This window comes from Lepidochelys olivacea, assembly GCF_965140295.1.
Source record: "Lepidochelys olivacea isolate rLepOli2 genome assembly, chromosome: 10".
In the NCBI taxonomy this organism is placed as follows: Eukaryota; Metazoa; Chordata; order Testudines; family Cheloniidae; genus Lepidochelys; species Lepidochelys olivacea.
This window is the reverse complement of record NC_140420.1, coordinates 83,784,760-83,807,844: the sequence shown is the minus strand read 5'-3', so window position 1 is coordinate 83,807,844 and position 23,085 is coordinate 83,784,760. Positions and strand designations below refer to the sequence as shown.

The window sequence follows — 23,085 nt, the reverse complement described above, 5'->3', positions numbered from 1 at the left end:
ACTCCAATATCAGATTCTGATTCAACAATTCTTTCTGGAAGCTGCGGTTCTTCAAAATGCGTGAGAGAAAATTTCTCAACATATATAAGCAGAAAATGAAACATAGGGTGTATATGGCAAGGTAAGCTCTGAGTTAGGAGAACTCGAGTTAGCAGACCCTGGATTTGATAATGTAGGGCTTAAGCCTCTGCACTCATTCGTAATTCCAGGTTAGGAATTGTTGAACCCTGGGTCTCAGCCTGGGGCGCCAATGTCTCCACTGCCTTATGCAGACCTGAGTCCAACCATCCCTATCCCCGACTTCCTAGCATCCTCCCCAAATGGGGCTGCTCTAGCAATTTGTGATGCAGTCTGGGAAAACTTGACTGTCCAAAGGACAAAGAAAATCTCCTGTGGGATGTGGAACACTTTTGGCGGATGGCCAGAAAACGAGTCCAGTGAGGCTGTGTCTACACTGCAAAGCAATAGGGCTTGGACCCTGGGTCCCAGCTTGACTCAGGCTCTGACCCTTCCTGGGACCCTGGGTCCAAGCCCTAGATTAGCACGATTTGTGTGTAGACAAAAGGGTTAGGCTTGAGCCTGAGTTTGAACCCTGGGCTTACAATGCTGTGTAGACATACCCTCAGTGCTATTACCTATGGCCAATGTAAGGAGTCAGATAAAAAGAATTTGCATGGCAACAGGTCAATCCATGTTTGTCGGTACTAAGGGCCAACTAGAGCATCAGTGGAGCAAGGATTTCACCCCAATATATTCTTTCCTTGTAGACACAGAGCTCTATGAAAGCCGTTTTATTATTGTGGGGTCTCAGATTGATTATTTTCTGGGGGGGATTCCATTTTAAAAAAAATCCATCTTTATTTTTTGAATCAAAATTGTTTGATACATTAACAATTAAGTAGCCTTACTATAAATGCATAAAAATATTCAGAATTGGATTGCAATGGGAAAAATTGGTTTTACAAAAAAAATCTTACAATTTAAACAAAACATCCTGCAGATATACAGTACGCAGTAAAAGTAACACATTTTAAATCACTTTTTACTTTGGGCATGTTACTCAGTAATAGGACCAAGCTGACATTGCTGATCAATAACACAAGAAGTTCACAGAATTAAAAGCCTCTTACACTGCCAATGTAACTGAATTTGTATTTGAATAATTTAAAAAATTTAAAAATGCACTAAACATACAAGAGAAGGTTACTTGCCTTGTGCAGTAACTGAGGTTCTTTGAGATGGCTGTCCCTGTGGGTGCTCCACTTTAGCGGTCTTGGCGCCCTGCACTTGTAAGGTCCCACATAGGAGTAGGGTCTTTCAGAGGTGGGTAGATGTTAGTCATGCCCTTTAGGAAACGCTTAGTTGTTGGGTGAGTAAAGATGGTGATTCCGTCTACCTTATTGTGTAGTGAGGTGATTGCAGCTAGGTGGACCTTTATGGAACTGTTGGAGAGGTCCGATTTTTTAAGGCCTAGTATATAGTCCAGGGTAGAGGAGCGGAATGAGGGACATGTGGTTAGCCTCACGACAGGTGCAGAACCGTACCCACTTCTGAGCATATGTTGTCCATGTGCTGGGCCTGCGGCTATTTAAGAGAATGTCTTTAACTTCCTCGGAGTAGTCATTATCCGGCCCCGTTAGCCATGGAGTAACTCGTGAGAGGGGTTCCTGAAGAGGGACAGGGCAGGTGGGTGGGTGGGGTAGAAGTAAATGGGATAGCACAACCCTTCTGGATGATTTCCAGAACCCATTTGTCTGTAGTAATGTTGTTCCAGACTCAGTAGTGTGATAGCAAGCGGTCTCCAAATGGACTGGAGGTCATCTGATATTCCGAAATGGGAGAACATAGAGCTCTCGATCCCTTGACCAATATTTCAAAACGATTGACATGAGGTTGAAAGTTGAGATGTAGCAAGCTGATCTTGGTTCTGCCTGTGTCTCGACTGTTTTTGTTTGCAGCGTTGATCATAGTGTCTCTGGGGTTGGGAGTATTGGGGTAGGATGGAATCTTTGAGTGTAAAATCTGCTCTGTTTCTTCTTATTTGGGGAGACGTAATACCCAAGGTCTTCAAGGTGGTTCTCGAGTTCTTTAAGGCCGTGGTTCTCAAAGCTGGTCCACCGCTTGTTCAGGGAAAGCCCCTGGCAGGCCAGGCCAGTTTGTTTACCTGCCACGTCCGCAGGTTCGGCCGATTGCAGCTCCCACTGGCCGCGGTTCACCGCTCCAGGCCAATGGGGGCTGCAGAAAGTGGCGTGGGCCGAGGGACATGCTGGCCGCCCTTCCCACATTGGCCTGGAGCGGTGAACTGCAGCCAGTGGGAGCCACGATCGGCCGAACCTGCGGACACGGCAGGTAAACAAACCAGCCTGGCCTGCCAGGGGCTTTCCCTGAACAAGCAGCAGACCAGCTTTGAGAACCACTGCTTTAAGGTATGTAGAGATGCATCTGTGCTTTCAGCAAATAGTTTTTGCGTCCAAAGAGGTCAAGCCTTTTCCAGTCTTTGCCATAAGGGATGTTTTTTGACTGGTGCTATTTTCCCCTTTGGTTTCCTGCCTCTACAACCAGTGAATTTGGAACCAGGTGAGTAAATAAGAATTCAGCCTCCTTCATTGGTACGGAATATTTTCTGTCCGAGCATTTACAGGAGGCTGGGATAGTGGCAGGTGTCTGCCATATTGTCTTTGCAGGATCCATTGTGGCAGCATTGATGGGCAGGGCTATCTTTGCTGATGGGGATGCCTGTAGGATGTCGATAAGTTTGTGCTGGGTCTCTGGCAGCTCTGCGAAAGAGATGTCCAGGGATTCTGCATCTCTTTTGAATAAGTCCTGGAAGGACTTGAAGTCATCTCCTGTGGTGGGAGGTGGTGGCATAATTGTTTCGGCCGGGAATGAGCATGAAATATGGGTGGATGGCAGTGTAACTCCTTCAGGGGCCTCTTCGGGCTCCGCTCCCTCTTCCTACCAGGCCTTCGATGGTGATGGGCCCCAAGGGTGAAGGGGTCTTTCATGCTGATGGATTGGGAGGTTTAAGATTCTGGGCCCTGTAGATTGCCCAGGGGTCCCAGTATGGCCAATTGGGTGGCAGAGCAATGGGTGGTGGCATCCATGGTTGTGTCTGCAAGCTTTGTTCTAGCACAGGTGCTTGTTGGTGAGATGGTCCCGGTTTTGGGGAGGAATGACCAGGGGTCTAAAGGCCCGAGTGATCCTCTTCATCCTTATCACTGGATAGTGGAGGTGCAGATCCACTAGGAGTGCCTATTTAGCTCGGTCCTGGCCTAACTGGGGTACCTTTGGTGCCGAACAAAGGAGTCCCTGGCATGGAGGTGACTACGAGGTCCGTGTGCCTGCTGAATTGGCATAGTACCGGGAAGCTCAGTGCCGGGGATGGGAGTACACTCTGACTTGCAGTTGATGTCAGAGCGGTCGGTATCGCAGACTTGCTGTGCTGTGTGGGTACCAAGGGTGGCACCATTGCACTGCTCGGTGCCAAGGATTTCTTTGGCTCCACCAGTGCTGAGGTAGGTCTCTTATTCTGATGGCGTGCACCCAAGAGAGCTTACTCATTTTTGCCGAGTCTTTAGTCTTGTGGTCCGACGGTTTCCGTGCTGTTGGTACTGAGGCAGATTTTCCCCTGGAGATCACTTTCTTTTGGGTGAATCTCTCTGTGGGGATGTGTGGGTCCACTTTTTTGAGACCTTTTTGGAAGCAGGCTCCTTGGCAACAGTCTTAGAGATAGAGCCCCTGTCAGAGGCTGCCGATGGTGATTGTTGGCCCGGAGGTTTCCTGGTCTCAGGCACTCTTCCATCATTAACAGTTTGAATGGGAGGTCCCTGGCCTTTCATGTCCTAGCAGTTAACTTTTTACAATGCAGCACTTCTGGGCAACATGAGTCTCTCCGAGGCAGCGGATGCACGGAGCGTGGCTGTCTGACACAGGAATGGAGAGTCTACAGGTCAGGCAGCGTTTGACACCAGGAGAGCCAGGCATGCCTGAGGGAAGGAGACGAGTCCCGCACTTGGCTGTTGTTATTCAAAGTGGGGGCCACACTGGAGGCGGGGTGGGTAGAAAAAAGAAACTATAAAGAAAAAGATAGATAGATAGATAGATAGATAGATAGATAGATAGATAGATTTTAAAGGGTAAAGCTAGGGTAAATAAGAGAACAAAATGAAAGGAAGGGTAGTTTATAAAGAAAAAAGGGTAGCTATCTACCATTTGAGAGAGGTGCTGCTGTCGGTCCTACTCAAGCCGAAGGCGGCAGAGAAGGAACTGAGGGCGGTTGGCTGCGCACGCTAGGTAACCGCTTGGAGCGGCACAAGACAGCTGCCATGCATGCACAGCCAACCAGGGCACAGCTACTACAAATCTCCAATTACAAGCGCAAGGCGCCGTGACACCTAAAGAGGAGCACCCACAGGGACACTCCTCAAAGGAGAAGATTTTATCCTTTTGCAGACACTGCTGCTGTTTTAAATTACACTCAGGACTTTCAAGCTGCCTCTATTCTGAAGGAATGCTTCAATTAATCTCAAAATTGATCAAATAATTTCAAACTAGGAAATCAAGAGTTTATTATTGAGGAGGATTACGAATTGACAAACTTAAATGCCATTATTTTTGCCATCTCTGGCAGACCTCTGCATTGTGGAACATTATGGTTAGCCTTTCAGTGTTTTCCTCAGAAACGGATTCCCTCGTGTCTGTAAGGTAGATTTTTATATTTTCTAAAGCTTCTCTCTCTGTCTACAGAGCTGACAAGGAAGAAGATGTAAGGTAAGGCAACCTCTGCTACTTTAGGCACTCGTCCTTTCATAACCTTCAAGTAAGCACAAAGATCCAGTGGATCTGGGACGGGCTCATTCTGAGTGCTGGGCAGAAACACCAGCCATTGTTCATACAGTTGTGCTGAGGGGTGGGTGAGAGGCGGTAACTTGCTTGGGAACTTGCTGTAGTCTGCAAGGGATCAATCAAAACACATCTTTTGGTGGATAGACATCCTCGTATTTGGAGAATTTGGTAAAAGCAAGCTGATAGACTTCCTGCAGACTATCCAGGATATTTCTCTTCCCTCTTATGGAGAAGTCATCCAAGAATCTGTCAGTTTTTTCACCAGCAAACCTACAGCTTTTGGGTGTTCCAGAAACCAAGACAGATCCCAGGTCTTCCATAATATTGAAAGCTGAGACAGCTGTATGGTGGCGGGTACCCTCAAAGACGGTCAGGGCTGTTATGAGTTTGGGGCAAGCTTCAGACACGAAAACTGTCTTAAGTTCTGGCAAGTCGGATTTCTCCTGACTGCTAAGCAATGTCAAAAGGTTTGTGTCAGCCTGTGCTGATGACTTCTCTTTTTCAAAAAAAGTCCCGGTAGAGATCAATACGCTCTGCATGGTATATTACTGCCTGAAACCAGCTATTCCATCTTGAGTGTACTGCTTCAGAGAGGACCTTTATGGTGTGCACGTCTTCTTTGGACTTAAGAAAAGCAACCCATCTTCGCTTTCTGGCTGGCTTTTTGAAGAAGGCAGATTTCATCCAAGTAATGAAAGATGCCACATCGCTAAAGAAGTGAAAATGCTGCCATGTCTCAACAATCAGATTGATTATGTGACAGACATGTCACATGTACACTGTTGGGCATGACACATTTCAGGGCTTATGCTTTGATGCAGTTACAACTGCCCAAACATCCCTGGGCCTGGACTAGTTCCAATTCATTGACTCCACAGCGGCCTGTGAGAACGTGGAGTGGTTGCAGCTCTCCATGAATATCACCTCAGTCAAACAGTGCGATCTTCATCACCTGAAAAAAATATATATATTTTCTTGGCCTCATTTTTATACTTTTGTTATTGGAGGATTTCATTAAACAAACTTAAAACTCTGTAATGGAAAAAAAAATATCCAGCTTCCAAATCACTGTAGTATCATTTAATGTTAAAAGGTTTTTTTTTTTAATATTATACAAGCATAATGTTACAGATGCATTGCAATACACAATTACATTTCATAATGCATATTAAATATAAAATGCTTGATAAAATTATTAACTAGCATTTTCTAGAATAGCTCCAAAATCCCAATGTGGCACTTTTTAAAAAAGCTTTTAAAAACTTTTTTTCTTAAATTATCTGTACTTAAAGTGTCTAAGTGGTTAGCCTTTTCTACGTATAACCAACATTTTTCTAAATGCACATATTATAAAAAAGCACCTACTTAGGGATCTGTCATTATAGTAAAAGAACAAAAACTTACCTATGCCCATATTTAGCATGCTCCAGTTTCGGATATCTGTTGTCTAGATGATCACCACGGAAATCTTTTCCCCGTGGATTTAGGCCACCAGTGCCACCATGTGCTCCTGACAAACACATGGCAGGTGAATCTGCCAAAGCACCGCTTCATTTTCAGGCAACCCCCCCACAGTATTTTAAAGAGAAAAGGTTGAAGCTTCTTCACTTTTTCCAGCGGGATTTCAGCTTCAGCACAGACCCCAACAGAAACTTTCCCAAACGCTTGTCTGGCATCTGCAGATTTCATACTGCCTGCAACTGTTCTCTGCGGAGAGTGAGAACCTCGATGATTCTTGTCATTTGTGGCATGATGCTTCAGATGGGTTTTTGACATTAGCTGCTCATTGCAGGTAGCTTTTTCGGTTCAACCTAACGTATGTTGCCAGCATCTGCTGAACATCATACCTCCTGATTCATAGACGTCATCAGGGAACGGAGTAGCTCTTAACTTGGGTGTCAGCATGTTGTTTCTTAGCTTTCTAGATGAGCATTTTCCAGGTACAGAAGGCCTCGTAGACATGTTTAAATCACACAGTGAACCATGCGGGGGGAACCACACTAGCAGTAGCAGGCCGCGTCTCTAAGCAATGGTCAGTTAATCTACCGCAGCTGAGAAGGATGAAAATGCATATGGAGTACACCCTCACTATAATGCTCTTTGCAATAGTGAACCTCGGGCAATAGCAAACCCCATTCCTGGATCCCCACCTCAAGTGGGCGGGGCCACAGAGCTCCTCTGGCCCCTGGGCCCCAGCCAGGACATACAGATCTTCTCCAGCCCCAGAGCCACGAAAACAAGACATCTTTCTTTTTTTTTTTTTGGTATAGCACCGGATTTTTTTTTTTTTTTTTACACAGCTCTGGATTCTACGATATTGTTTTGATTTAGCGATTCCATCCATGTTCTCGTTAACGTGGATTTCACTAGGCCCTAGACACAGAGGGTCTCTCACTTATATCTGCATAAATCTGGAGTAATTCCATAGAAATTGATGGCATTAAATTGGCGTAATGAGAGGAGAATCAAGGTCATGCAGATATTTGAATGTCTAATTCCTTATCAGACTTCTCCTGACCACAAATTCTCTAACAGAGAAAGGAGGACAAGGTAAGAAAAGCAATCCAAGCATAACTGATAACCTACCTTTTTATCCAGGACAAGCTGACAACAGTTTTGCATGCACTCTTACAAACAGAGTTAAATAGATGCAAGTATATTTTTAACAAATATTCAATGCACATTAAGAGTAAAAGAAGGGTCTGGAGTGAATTTCAGCCTATTTTAAGTACTGAGGAAACTGCACCAGCCAGCTGCATAAAGTCATCCAATTATACCTGTTCATATAATGGAGCAAACCCTGTTCCTTGAACAATAGTGCCTAGTGCTCCTCTGTGAAAGCACCAGAAATGCCACCTTCTTTCAATGTGTCTCATAAACCTGGGTCCTACAGGCAGGTGCCACCTTCAGTCAAGGATGCTGGCCAGTTAGCTTATTCCTTTAAGATGTATTTAAAACTACCCCCTTTGCCTCTTCAAGAGTCAAGGATCCTCTGCTTAGCAGGTAATCTCGAACCTATGTTAAAGGGCTACAGCTTATGAAGCAGTTCCACACAAAGCCAGCATTTCTAAAAACAGAGCACAGATTACCGTTACTGACTGCATGCCATTGTCATTTTGACATGTAACCATAACAGTAACCACCGTCTTTTCAGAAGTCTATCAGCAATTCACATTACTGCATTCAAAAACCTCTCTCCGAGTAACGTTCAAACACTCGCTTAAAGAGAGAGTGGAAAGTCAGAACTAAATAGTCCTCAGCCCATCTGACTGTGGTGCCTAGGGGAGTGCAATTGTCTAATAAAGACCCCTCCATGGACCCTCCAAGTCTCAGTCAGAGGCTCAAATTGCAGCACAGATTTGTAAAGGCACCTTGGGGACAATCCCTGAACCCACTGACGTTAATGGCAAAATTCCTGCTGATGTCAAGACGACCAAAATGTGGCACTTTCTGCACCTAAATGCTCATATGAGAATTTAAATAAAAGATCTGGCCATCACATTAAGATGCCCTTGCTTGAAAATGTGACCCACATGTGGTTCCAACATCTGCCGTGGCAAAGTGGAGTTTCATTTCTATCCCGTGGTGATAAGCATTATTCTACACAGGCCGTGGGGCAAAGCGAATCATTTCATACATCAGCTTGCGTGGTGCTAGACGAGTGCCACGGCTTCAGGTGGAAGCCATCAGAACCCAGGTGAGATCATGCTCTACCTTGAGAGAGGTAACCCCTAGGTGGTCTCTTATGAGCCGGATAATAATGCACCACCGTGTCACTAGGGACCAAATTTTCAACCAAAATAAAGGTGACCTATGCTTTAAAACACGATTGTGCATGAAAAGTAAGGCCATTCCCCCCCCCCCCCCCGACCACCACCACTTGCTATACCCATTCAAAATATGAAATTGCATGCACAGCCATATATCAATAGCTGGTCACCCACCTCCTTACATGGGCATGCTCAATGGGCGCACACCCATTAGTGGCATGGGCAAATGCGAAGCAAATGTTTAAGATGTGCCCCAGTACGTACTGCAGTACCTAAGCACAACAGGAAGACAAAGAACCCATCCATGACGGCACTTCAGCAATGTGAGCAGAACAGCGTAAAGAGGAAAGAAAACCATTTTTAAGGCAGTTCAGCTAGCGAAAACATTTTCCCAGGCCAATAGTCTAGCAAAAAGGTTTTAGAACAGTCCCTTCCATACTGGTCGTGCAGATCATATTGACCATGTTAGCCTGAACCATGTGCATGTGGTTTCAAAGTCACTGTTGATGAGGCCTTGAACACAGAGCAACAGCCTCACATCTAAACCATCCTCCACCAAAACATGATTCAGCAAAACTAAAGAGCAGCAGCTTGTACGAAGAAGGACCGCTGAGTGACGAGGGGCTGGAGAGCAGCTGAGTTGGAGCTAGGTGTGCCCAGTGTGGGTGCCAAACCAAGAAAAGGCAGAAGAGAGCAGGGGAATGGTGCGTATACACATCCCCTCTGCCGTATTCACTATCTCGACTCACCTACAGAGAGCTGGGCCGATCACTTACAAGCAACTATTTGCCAAATAACGGATTTGTTTTAAAAAGCGAGATGTTAAATAACTTATTAAATGAATATTAATCAGATAGCTCTGCACAGAGAACACAGTGCTCACAACAGGCTCTGTGAAAATAAAGGCAAATAAATACCTGGGAAATCAGGGGGTGTGGACCTTCACAGTGCAGAATGGCTGTCATGTTTTAGTTATAGGATTCTTTGTAAGTCCTTTGAAGGGCTGATGAATTCACTATGGAGCATGAAAGGGTTTGAGCCCATTCACTTAAACAGAACGAGGTGTGTTTGCAGTATAGTTAAGGTAAGACTCAGCTCAGATGGTGCCTGGACTCAAAGTTGTACTCAAAGCTTCTGTATGCTTCCTATTTACTTTATATCCGACCACTTAATGAACAGCATAAAGACGCCCCAAGTCTTGAACCAATACCCCAGACCTGAACACTCCAAATTTCGGAAAATTCTGGAGCCAGATCGGAGTTTTGGGTCTTGTCCCCATCTTCATTTTGGTTCTTTCCCTTGATGCTGCCTGTCTGTCTTCCAGAGCATCTGGTGTACATCAGACTCCATACAATAAGCAAGTTACAATGCACATGCCCACACAGTTACCTAGCAAGACCCTTCTCTTTATATGGTAGGTTGCCTGCAGGCATTTGGGCAGGACACAAAGGAACAGTAATAATTCCATAGCACATGTGCCAGTCATGTTTCAAAGCTAAATACCATGCCCACTTAAATTTAACCAAGTAAAAAAATTTATTTCAAAATATCACATGGCATCAGTTTACTTTATTCACTATGCACCTGTATAAATTGCTATTTTAATTACAGCAGGCCAGAAAAATAGCAGGGGTTTTATCAAAGAACTATGAACTATTTAACTGCTTTTGAATTATTTAAAAATATAATAAAAACAGAATGTGCACAATTTAACTGTAATATGATTTCAGGGTAGTGTGAAAAGACTGAAAAACTAGCTTAGAATTAAAAAAAAAAATCTCATCCTTAACTATACAATCACAAAGATGACGCTATCTTAAATTACCCAACGTCATTACCAGATCAATACTGTTCATGGAGTCCGTCTCCGCAACCGGCGCGTCTACACTGCAATTGTGGCATGTCCCAGCTTTCATTTAGCTAGCTTGGGTACCAAAAGCAGTGAAGCCACGGAAGCACGGGCTGTACAAAGTGCCCGGGACCCCACGTACACACTGGAGTGGCTAACCTGTGGTGAAGTCCATGCTGTCGCAGCGTACCCAAGGTAGCTATATAAAGTTGGCCAGGTATTCATACGAACGCTGCAGTCACAACCCCTAACTGCAGTGCAGACTGTCCACTTAACTAAAAGGCAGAAGGAAACATACACAAGAAACACGAACTGTCTTAACACCACGCCGCCAGCCCTGTACTGATACACCAGGGGAGTCACAGTGACATGCCCTCGACAGTTTCTCACGCAGAAGCTAAACATCCCAAAGCAAGGCCCAGTCCTGCAAACCCCGATCACAAGACTTCACTGGGAACGTTCACTGAGTCAAGGTGGGCCCAGAAAGTTATCAACGAGAATTCCTAGCAGCATTTAATTGGTGAGACAGATAACTTGGCACGAATACTATTAGCTATTCTGTTTGTTACAACTGGGCAGAGCCATTGCTGGGTTTCTATACAGCACCTGAATGCTTTACAGAGCAAAAAAGCAAGGTACAGTTATGTGAAAGGAACTACAGATCTCCGAATTATTACTGATGATGTTACAACTGCACCCCGCAGGCAGCATCTCACGATTTGTTATTTCATTAGTATTTTCTTCGGTATTCTAAAAAACCCACAACTCTTTATAACCATCAGGCTGCAAAATTAATATAATAGCAAAAGTCTGGTGTAAGTCTAGCGACTAAGGGTCTCAGCTAGGGTCGCTTTCGTAATGGTTTCCCTTCTGAATGTCAGATTTTTAAACTGACTAGCATTTGCAGGGAGGTTTAGCGACCAGTCAATTATATTTATGTATGTGATTATCAAGCTACTATATTTTATGGGATGTATTTAAATACAAAAGGAAACTATGAAGCAGCGATCACACTTTATGCTGGAGACTGAAGTAAAACCCTAGCATTTAATGATTACAAGAAGGGCTCCAAGCCGCTACCCCCTAACACCAGAGCCCAGTTCTACAGCCCTTACTCTGACAAGACTCCAAGGGTCTGTCTACACTGCATTAAAGCACCATGGCTGGCCTGTGCCAGCTGACAGTCTTGCGGGGCTCGGGCTGCGGTGCAGATGTTGAGGCTCAGGCTGGAGTCTGCACACAGGGACCCTGCGAGGGTCTTCAGTAGGTGTCTTGCCAGAGTAAGAGCAGCAGGAGTGAGACCTTTAAATTACTTCCTGGACACTGCTGGTCTAGTGCCACATTTGTTAATGTGTGTAAAACAGAATGCCTGCTAATGGGTGTCATTTACACTCTAAAGCCTAAATCTGAAACGCGGCCAGACGTAAGCTGCTAATTTAGTTTCATTTCACTTTAAATTCTAAGCTGCTACTTACTGTGCACAGGGTGGTTTGGTTTTGGTTTTTTTAAATGCTTTTTTACTCATTCTTCTCTGGATCGCAATTTTTTGTAAGTTCTTTCTGCGCGCCACAAAACATCCTTTTTATTTTACTGCACCAAAGATTGCAGACAAACAGCTCAGGCATGTTTCGTATACATCCTAAACATACTGATTCCACTTTCAGCAGTTGCTTTTTTCTGAGAACCACAAAGGGTAAAAAGTTTCCAAATGGACAATTTTGTGACTTCAGAAAAGGGCGCAGAGCGTATATGACTCACATTGCGCTGAGCACAGATTTCACATTTCTGACCTTTCAAAAAAAGCCTCAAGGACTTTTCACATTATGTTAGTCACTTGCCCGCTTAGATAATGGATTCATATTTCACTTGACTATGTAGGGTTTCTTTCCTGGTCTAAGGCTTCATTTCTGTAACACAAACACGTCTCTTTGTTCAACCCATAATGAAAACCCTCTTCTTGACTAAGCTATTAGTTAAACTGGATTTTCAGTGGATTGCTTCAGGATTTCGTTTCACCAGTCCCTGGCAGGTGATGTTAGCTCAGATCAGCTCTTCCAAGGGAGTTTTACATCCTGTGCCTCACCGCTATCCGGTGAACACAGTGGAGCAAGCGAATTCTCCTGGAGTCCACTGACTTCAAGGATGAATCTGGCCCAGTAAGTTTCAGCTTGAAATAGGAGATGAACTGACTGCCACATTTTTTTTTAAATGTTGGGCACAGGTAAGCAGAACAGAAGGGTTTGCTGTAGGTTTATAGACTTTTCAGGGAACCCAGAGGGAGAAAAAGAAATAGGAGTTTGCTGTTTGCAGCCCCAGGCACTTGGACCCTTCCAATCATTTCCAATTTCTTATTTCTCCACTTCAAAATTGTCATTACTGGTTCCACTCCATCCATCGCCCTACAGAAAGTGATAGCAAGACAACACTGCCTTTTTGCTTGCCTCCCAACATCTCTTCCCCCACCTGAAAGCAACAGCCCAAGAATGTGATCACCAAGGCTTGTCATGAATCTAAGATGTCTCAGATAGAACACACAGAAGGGGACAGTTTGGGGGGTAAGCAGCCTTCTACCCCGTCCCCATCTCCCTACCCACCCCCGTCCTACCATACCCTACCCATGCAGAGCCCAAGCACTCGGGCTTTATGCCGGTGGTATGAACTCCACTCTCACTGATCAGAAGGCATCAGTAGCCATGTGCAGCTGTGAGCATAAAAGTCTATCCACATGTGCAGCGAATGGAGACAGAGACAGTGGTTCTGAACAGAAATAAAAGACCAAAAAATAGGAAGTGCTTATATAACGGCTCTATTAGCTTAATTATGGTCCTTACTTCTTAGAGACAGATCCCTGAATGAATCTGTCATTTTTAGCTTCAGTCGCTTTCACTCTGCAACGTGGTCAGTGCTGGCTGCATCTCAGAAAGAGAGAGGAGACCACAGGGACTCTGATCTCCAATCTTATAAAGTCTGAACTCACTTTGGTTCCTCAGAATCACAGAAATGTTTTTTCCTATGAGCCTGATATGAAAATACAATTTCAACTGGTTACTATCTCCAGGATCCACTGCTCTCTGTCACTCAGACAATGTTCAAAAAGGAAACAGAGACTCTGGACTATCTGAGATTTAATTTAGAGCCTATACGAAAGTGCGTCTATCTAAACTATCTAACTGCATTTGAATTATTTTAAAAAATAAGAAGAACAGAATGTGCACAATTTAAATGGAATATGATTTTTAAATGTAATTGAGAAACATACCTGGATTTTATAATGATGCAATAGCAGAATATTTCAGCATGCCAACAGCCACATCTATTTGTCTGTTTAATGCCTGATGACGACACATCCTTCTCAGTGCCTCCCTGTGCACACACCAATAATACCATATAAAAATGCAAAGAACCGTCCACAGAAATAGGGGGATAACCCCACAGAAAACAGAAGCAAGCCCATCCCCTTCGATGCAAAAGCTTGTGCGTACAGATGGCCTTTGTGCCACGTCCGGAAGATGAGCAAAGAGAATCAGGCTCTGCTGGGCTGAATGGGAGAGATGAATTCCTCCAAACCAAGGGCCATTCACTGAAAATAGCCTGCTAGTTCAAATCTAGTGATTGTTCATCCAATTGCTTAAGCTCATCTCCGCTGCCGCGGTCAAGAACTGGGAGAAAGGTGATTCTTAGATGCTAAGCACCCAAGCCACTTCAGGTTTTAAATAATACAGGGGGGTAATATTGACACACGGATGTGTTCTTCCCCCGGCTCACCTCCCAGTGCCCCACGCAAGCGAGCTGACTAGGCCTCTGCCTTGGCCAGCTCAGAGCATTTCTTCACACCGCCTGCTTGTAGAGACAATTTTTAAATTAAATCATCGAAATTACTTAGCACATTTTCACTGAGCGGGGGCCTGGTTTACACAGCAAAAACGAAGTGTGAGAAATCGAAGCGTGACTGTGACCTGGAAAACAGCATGGTTTAAGCGGCGCACAGGCCAAGCACAGAAGAGTGAAAGAAATCTCTGAGGCCAGCCTTATCCCCTGGCAAAAGAAAGGGGAGAATCCGGAAAGAGCTGGGAGAAAGCAAATGGGACTCTCTTCCTTCCCTTTGCCCTGCCAGTTAGACAGCACCCGTACAGCTTTCAAGAGAGACACAGGGTTCAATTCACCTCGGGCAGGAAGCAGGCAAAACTCCACTGAAGCCGATGGACTTGCAGCCAGTAAAGCTGGTAACAGAATTATCCCATGTGTTGTAATAATTGGGGGCCTAAAAACGTACTCTACTTGTGAGCTCAACTGAAGAAGCATGTGAAAGTTCACAAGATGTTACAATAACCTATAACAGGTACTGAGGGGGAAACAGACCTAAATTGGTCTAAACAAAAAGGCCTTCGGAGGTCATTCAAGACCTGACATGATTATACCATGCTTGGTAAAAACAGAAGATGTGGACCTGGAAATTCATGAACCAGATTTGGTGTGTCTGATATTAGGCCTTAGTGGTGGACAAAATAATGAAGAGATGAACTATGCCATCCCCTTCCTTCCCCCCGCCTCCTCTTTGCAGTTTTTGACAGAAGACTTTGGGGTGAAAAAATCTCATCCCAACACATCTTCCCTTCACAGCTCTCATCTTGTCCCAACTGCTCTCATCTTCCTCGACCACGAGATAGAGGGAGGAGGCTAGACCAAAAAATTGTCTTCCCGAGAGGAAAGTCATCAGGCCTTTGTTGCTTTTCATCTGAGTGTCATAATATCATTGTGACACCCAGTCCTCTGCCCATCAGTGGGGATAACTGATGGCTAGCATAGCAGAGGCTCAGAACATCCTGTTCTGTCTCCCTTCCTTGTTGTGTTACTTTCTGCCCAATCCTCTTGCTCTCTCAGCTTCTCATCAAATCCTGAAATTAACAGTACTGCTTCAGCATAGCAAAAGGAGAGGGCCCCAATCCTGCCCTGTCTAAGAAGAGAGGACCCAACCAGACGATGTCCGTGATAGGGACATGAGCCTGGGGCCAAGCAACAGGCGTTGTGGTTGCCCTACCAGTCTAAAGCATCTATCGGTAACTGACCAGCTGCCCGGTGTTCTCAGAACATCTATAAAAGGCTGCATTTCCCACACCCAGGGAAATAAAATAGGAGAACACACCCTGCACACATCAGGGCAGAGAAAAATTAACCCTTTGCTTGTCATCAAAGAAAGGTTGCTAATGAAAATAAGAGACTGATATTTTGCTTCCAAAAGGATAGACACTTTAATCAGTTTTGATTATGTTTGTTTTGTAGAATTCTCAATTTCTGTTTAAATATAAATGCTTGTTTAATTTTGGAAGGGGGGGAGATTGTGTTTGACAAATAAACCTCCAACATTAGAATAAACGCTTTTGGGTGTTTGCCAAAAAAAGGAGCAAACCAGGGTCTTGGTAAGGGGAAAAAACCCAAACCACTGTTTTAATGTTGGGCAGAGACCGAGTTTAACACCTTTAATGCTTTTGGTCTTTGATATTATACAGCAGGTACCAGAAGAGCTGTTAGATGGGACTCAGACGCCAGAAGGTTCCATGGCAGGTGGGATGGAGATCGGGACAGGTCAGTGATGTCTGAGGAGGGGGGGGAGTTAACCTTCTGGGCCAAGTTCCAACCCTGGGAGTCCTGTACTCTCCTCTCCGAAACCTAACTCAGTTTACTAGAGCTTTAGGGTACTTGGCTTAAGGTATCGTTCAGGAATATGGGAGTGTCAGGCAGGCAGCTGTAAGGTCTATTGAAGGTTTCACTGCCACCTAGTGGAAACCTCTCCAGAAAGCACAGCCAGGTCAACTCATCACATGAAGGAGACAAACCCCAGTAAGAACCGCTGTGAAAAGCTGGACCCATACCCGTTTTCCTACCCTGGGGAAGGAGGGAGGAGGGTATTGGGAGCACTGACTTTTTTCTGCATTTGGTGTTTCTGCACCAAATCAGTAACTACTTCAGGAAAAAACCCAGTACAGAAGTTTAAAATCACCCAGCAACACGCTCCAAGCAACCCACTCAGTGTTTTCAGTTCATAGAATCTCAGGGTTGGAAGGGACCTCAGGAGGTCGTCTAGTCCAACCCCCTGCTCAAAGCAGGACCAATCCCCAATTTTTGCCCCAGATCCTGAAATGGCCCCCTCAAGGATTGAACTCACAACCCTATGTTTAGCAGGCCAATTGAAGTCCTGCTCCAGCCAAGTTGGTCAAACTAGATACTAACAAATTAAAAGAAAGGCTTTAAGCTTTGACCCATAACCAAAGAACTTTCCACAATTTGAAATAAATATATACGATTACCACGTACTTATACAATTATTATCGTAACACTTTGCTCGTGTTGATATCATCACTCTATGTTTGTTATTGACAAGCAATATAGAGATCACTCTGCCTTTATAAAAATGATAATACTGTATTTATATTCCTAAGCAACTGCACTAATTGCACAAAACATCTAGGTCTCTCCCCTCACAACTCCTGGCCTGTCATTTATTCCTCTCAATACTGCACTTCAGCTTTAAGAAGCACAGCATGTCTGGAAAGCACAGCGTCCAGCTGAATTTCCTTCTACTTGATTTGGATTTGGGAACCTGAACTGACAATGGAGAGTCTTTTAGTATACAACAAACCTGCTGATGCTGTGAGACGACAGTTTGTTGAAATCAGCAGATAAACTTCAGCAAACACCTTTAACCTATTTCCCAAAGTTCCAGTGGGAGATTTTCATTAAACTCTCTACATAATTTTTTCTGCTCTTCAGCTTTCTTGTCAGTCTAATAATTCCCATCATTTTGATGATTACATCAAAAACTTCTTCAAAGAACAATGGAAAAAGGGCTTAGCTATTTTTTCTCCTTTGCAAAGATTATGTAATCCACATGCTGTCATCCCTGCAGTGCTAAAGACAGCAAAGACGTGCAGGACAAAGTTCACTTGTTTTCCTTTGACAGATTTCTGCTGAAGAAGGTTTTATAGTCAAAATGTGGCAATTAAATTTACTTTCTATTTTTTGGCCTTTATTTTAACTGGAGTTGTATGAAATAATCCACATCAGTGGCAAAACGGGCCCCAAAACAATCACTTTTTTGTTAGATCAGTGCAGATTGGGAAGCGGTGGTATCTGGTCTTTGGTCTGGATTTGGGGGGCCGGGGAGGGGCGTAGAGAAGAGGGAAGGAGTGAGGCAAAACCCTAACCTGTGTCCAGCAGTAGCCTCTGGAAAGCACCACGTCCTTCTGCATGCCTGGCCAGAACATACACTTTTAAAATCGTCTCTGGGAGGCCCTTGCCACCAGCTCATGGAGCTCCCCGGGTACCGTTTCCATGGCAAACGGCAACAAACAGATTTTCATGAAAAAGTGTCAAGTTTTAGTGCCTTCAAACCACTTCCGGCCAGCAGGAAATACGTAGCACCACTGCAGGCCATGTAGGCGCAAGCAGAAAAAAAGCGAGCCTGCTCTGGGGGACAACGCATTCACAGGGAAACGGTGCCAAGGGATGCAGGGGGAGGGCACTCAGGTCCCCTGCCTTCTGTCCCTGACACCACCAGGGAGTCTCCGTGGGAGCTTGAGTTGCTTCATTTAACTCTTCTGTACTCCAGCTACCCCGGCTGTACAACGAGAAAAACACTTCCCCACTTAATCAGTTTCTGTTAATCACTTTGGCTATGTCCACACTGCCTCTGGAAACCAGCCCCCCAGCTCAGGTCCACGGACGGATGTTAGCAGGGCTCACGCTAGTGTGCTGAAAAAGAAAAACCCCAACATCATTATACAATGGCCCTTAGCACGGCTGCTTCGAAGCAGGTGACTGCAAAGGTTTGGACAGTTACTCTGGTCAAGTCCCACGGCAAACTCCTAGGAAATAGCTGGAGTAAGTTGAAGACAGTTGGTTAAAAGCTTGGTTAATTAATTTAACCCCGAGAAATAAGTCTCTAAAAACGACATTGTTGGGGTGGGGGAAGGATCCGTATTATTTTGCCCCACTGAGCTCCTCAAATTTGTTCACTTTACAGTGAACAGATTTTCTTGTTCTGAACTGCCAGCCTCACACACTGTGCCTCGGATCTGAAGTCATGCCAGGGTCTCTCTGGCTTTCTCATCGCAAATAATGATTCTGCCCTTGGAATTCAGTTAACAATTCTATTAGCGACACTTGAGCCAGCAGAAAATGCAGATCACAGCTCTGGTGGTACTGCCAGGCAAGCAGGAAAATAATATTAAGGGCATAATCCAAAGCTCACAAGTCAATCAGATCTTTCTATAGATTTCGATGCATTTTGGATTAGACCTTAGAATTTATTTGGTCTCTAAAGCGACCTGGAGCAGTTCTGCTTAGTAAGAAGCTGCCAACTGTACATGGCAATTTTTCTGACCATAACCACACTTTAAAAAAACATGAATATGAGTAAATCTGCAGCTCTGTAAAACAAATTATTATACGACAAGGCTATTGCAGTTACACTGCGACAAATAATCAGGCATTTGGGACTATTACAGAGATGTGTGAACTGGAAGAATTACAGCCCAACATTCCTGTGTATGAAAGAAACAAGGAAACCAGACAGACATAAACCTGACTGTAATTGTTAAAATATATTAGAGATTATAAGACAAGACACAGGTTTGCACAGGATTGAAAATGCATCATAGTGCAAGACTAACACCTCTGATTTAGAGAAGGAAAATTGTGTCAAATAATATTGTGCATATTTTAATACATTATCAAATTAGTTACAACGGTGAAACAGTGGTGGACGTAATTTATCTGCATTTCAGGCGAGCGTTAGATATTGTAAAACATGACAAATTGATTTACGTAGTTAGAAGGCAAACTGGTATCGGGAATAACCACTGCAATGGATTAAACATTGGCTCAGGGTCAGGAATCATCCAGGATCAGGAAAATCTGATGCACAGAGAGGTACAGAAGAACTTAACAAGAAAGGAAAAGACTGATGCCAGTGAAACATTGGGACAGTTGGCAACTAACGCCAGAGAAAACAAGAGATCAGAGGCGGAGGAAGAGGCTAGCACGGGAGGCGTTCTATAGCTTTTGACTGCATGGTGTATGACGGGAATACAGAACAAGAACTAGTTTTAGCAGCAGAAGTGAGCAGAGTGCAGTACACCCAGTCGGGAGGAAGAATACACACTGTTAGCAGCTATTGCTGAACACAAGGCTTTGCTGACATGCCAGCTGTCCCCACCAGGGGTTGGAATCACTCCAGAGCATCCGTGCTTCTGCCTTCCAGAGTGATCCCAGAGGACGGCCATAGGTAGCTGGTTGTTTGCCTACCTGAAGGACACACTCAGTGTGCCAGAAGGCTCAGTCTTGTTGGCACTTCTTGTCCATTTGCTTCTGGGGCCACTAGGAGGGCTAGCAAGGATCCATAGGCTGTAGCACTTCCCTTTACACGGACAGATACAGAGCTGTATGTTAACCTCTCCTGACCAAGCTGGGGCAACTAAGTTTATAACTTCAAACTGGGGCTTGGTGAGAGTTAGCTGGAGAGACTGCTGGCAGGTGAGGAGAAGTAACCCAAAGAGATGCTTGAGCTCGGATCAGCTCCCTTTCTCGGAGGGATTGGGCCTGCCATTCGAGGCTCATCTTAGACCCGAAGCCGTTCCTGGATGAGCAGGCAGCAGCTGCCACAGGACTACTTCTCCCACCCCCGTGCTTGGGGAGAAGGCTGTGAGCCAGGCGCTTGTGTCTTTGCCCCAGGGTTAATGCAATGCTGTAAAACTGGGACTATTCCAAAACTCAAGCAAGTACGGCGGAAGCCCTCTGACTAAACCATGCTTCATGCTGGGGGTACATCACAGTAGGGTGCCACAGTCCGCAGTAGACATGGGCTGGTTTCCTGTGCAGCTTACGCGGTTTGTCTTGAGCTCTAAAGCCCTAAATGGTTTGGGACCTGGATACCTGAGAGACTGCCTCTCCCCCATGCCGCTGAGATCAGCTGAGGCAACAGTTCTCTAGCCCAGCGGTTCCCAAACCTTTTTCCTCCAAGGACCCCTTTGGCATCTTACCAAGTGTCCTGGACCCCTTTCATTTCTGGTACGACGGGGATGACCCCGCCAGCGTGTGGCTGAGTAGCCCTTCCACTGGGCTCAGACGCTTAACACAGACTATGCCCAGGGTTTCCCTCAACAGGAGGGTACATTGTGATGAAGTGAAACTGAGGCCACTGTAACTCGGATACATTTGGTTCTTTGTACAAGTAAATCAGAATGGGCCAAGGCCAACAGCAGACACGTGCATTACGGCCTTCCTACCCATTCCTCCCCCCACACATCTGTTTTTACACTCCGTTCACTCAGGAGACCTGCCTTTTATAAGGGTGTAGTAGGTCCACACCGCACATTCAGGTGTGAATGGGGCATACTTTAATCAAGCTAGCACAGGTAACCCTAGTAGCGTAGTCATGGCACCTAGACCTCAGTGCAGGCGAGCCACCCATTTACTAGCCCATCGGAGAGCCTGGGTGCTCACGTGGACTGCCAGCCCACACGCACGTCTCTGGTATTGCTGTGCTATTAAAGCTAGCACGGGTGCGCCAACCCACAATACAATTAAACCTGAATGTGTGTGACTTGGAGCTCTGCTATCAACGCAGAACTGAGTGGGCCGTTTGAAAATCTTTTTAGAAAGCCAAACACCTTGTTTTCAGCTCTTCACATCAAAAGGTAATTCACCGTAAGAGCTCTTCTGATATGAATACAGGATGTGCAATTCCAGCCTGGAAACCATGCGCTATTTTTAGCATAGGAGTGTGAAAGGTGGTAGATTGACAAGAGTTATCCCTCAAACACCACCACAGCTGACTTATTTTCTAACTGAAAAACTCAGTTTTAGTAAGTTCTGTACCCCTCAGAGACGCTAGCGCTGCAAACACACATCAGGAACAGGGACCCTAACACCGGGTAAAGGACTACGGGTTAAACGATCCTCTGCCCCCCCCACAAACGCACAGGCTGCCATTCCACGCAGCACTGGTGCAGACGACCCCTTACGCTCTCCCCACGCACCTCAGACACATTAGGAACCACAGAGCGACCTGGAACAGAATTTGGTCCTCGCACAAACTCATGTCAATGGGGCCATTTGTAAAACAAGGTGCTACTCAAGGTGAGCCACAGTACAGGAAGCTATTCAGATAATTTACATTAGAAGAGAACGCACTGAGCGTTGTGGAGCCCCCGGCTTACTTCTCTGCACAAAGACAATCTGAGCATATCAGGCAGCACCCACAGTGTGTGAAATACTCCCCAGACAAACAGCGGGACACAAAGCATGCTCCTCAACTGACAGACAAGTAAACACCTGGAAAGCCCTGAAAGGCAAAAAGGGTGTATTTACAATGGTACTAGCTCAGAACGATTGTGACATGACTGAAAAACTCCATTAATAAAGGCCATGACATGGCTAGCTACTATGGGTTCAGATGTGCTCACTTGCATTTTAATGGGGTTTTTCTATGACATTAAGCTAACTCAACTAAGTTACACCCTGGCAACACACCTTTTTTGCCCCTCAAGACAGACCCAGGGGATCTGAGATGGGGCTGGGGGAGAGAGAAAACAACTGTACACCCAAAGGTAGTTTAATATATATTTTAAAGACTCTCACACACACACACTTACTTCTATCCAGGCCATTATTAGATGGCTAATTTCTTGTAGGCATCATGGCAAAAGTGGGTACCCCGGTGGGAGACGTAGAATGACTGGGCACCCTCCTCCTGAACTAGTTCAATAGATGTGGTCCAGGCATATGTGGGTGAAGAAGAAAACACAAGATGTTACAGAGAAGCAGACAGATGTGGGAAGCGGGGAGGGATGGAGATGGGAAGTGGATGTCAAAGCAGGTTAGATATATCCATACATGATGACTTAGTGAGGGCCAATGGCTCCTGCAATAACAAAAGTTATCTTATTTTATTTTATATGAAAAGTCAAATATTACGTGAGCACATAAATGATCTTGGCCATCTGAATGTAACAGATAAGCTGGTTGGGAAGGAATTTTCCTCCAGGGCAGATTGGAAGAGGCCCTGGAGGTTTTTCGCTTTCCTCTATAGCATGGGGCACGGGTCACTTGCTGGAGGAGTCTCTGCTCTTTGAAGTCTTTAAACCACGATTTGAGGACTTCAATAGCTCAGACATAGGTGAGAGGTTTTTCGCAGGAGTGGGTGGGTGAGATTCTGTGGCCTGCGTTGTGCAGGAGGTCAGACTAGATGATCATAATGGTCCCTTCTGACCTTAGTATCTATGAATCTATGAACATGTTCAGTCCAGGTTCTTTTGCTATCCACTTAATCTCCACAGGTGAATTTCCAAAGAGTCACCACTAGATGGGGCCCTACAAACCTTGTGCAGGCATTTGTTCCCCGGTTCCTTTAAGCTAATTGCACACACACACTGCCTTTGAAGTCATGGTTCCTCTTGCAACGTACCATAAAGCACAGGCTATTCCATCCCAAGGCATCCAAATGGGACTGCCTGCCCTGTTGCTTAGAAGGCATTTTCCCAACCCCAGGAGGAACATTCCGATGCAGAACACAGAAGCTTAACGTTTGCTTTCAGCTGAGCAGCAAAAAAAGAAGGAAAGCGA

General features: G+C 45.1%; 1 protein-coding gene across 5 annotated transcripts in view; it reads right to left on the bottom strand.

Moving 5' to 3' along the window:
• Positions 1-23,085, bottom strand: part of FRMD5 (FERM domain containing 5) — a gene marked incomplete at its 3' end in the record, with an annotated part of 291,342 nt that overhangs the window by 241,703 nt on the left and 26,554 nt on the right. Inside the window, exon 1 of one of the 5 annotated variants that reach the window (XM_084641252.1) lies at positions 22,116-22,134. The exons of 3 other annotated variants lie outside the window; for them this stretch is intronic. In XM_084641252.1, the coding sequence (XP_084497378.1) occupies positions 22,116-22,130 (15 nt within the window). In that variant the 5' untranslated portion in view covers positions 22,131-22,134. Of the gene's footprint in view, positions 1-17,666; positions 17,686-22,115; positions 22,135-23,085 lie in introns of those variants that run through there. One more of the 5 variants, XM_084641251.1, reaches the window with a different exon arrangement.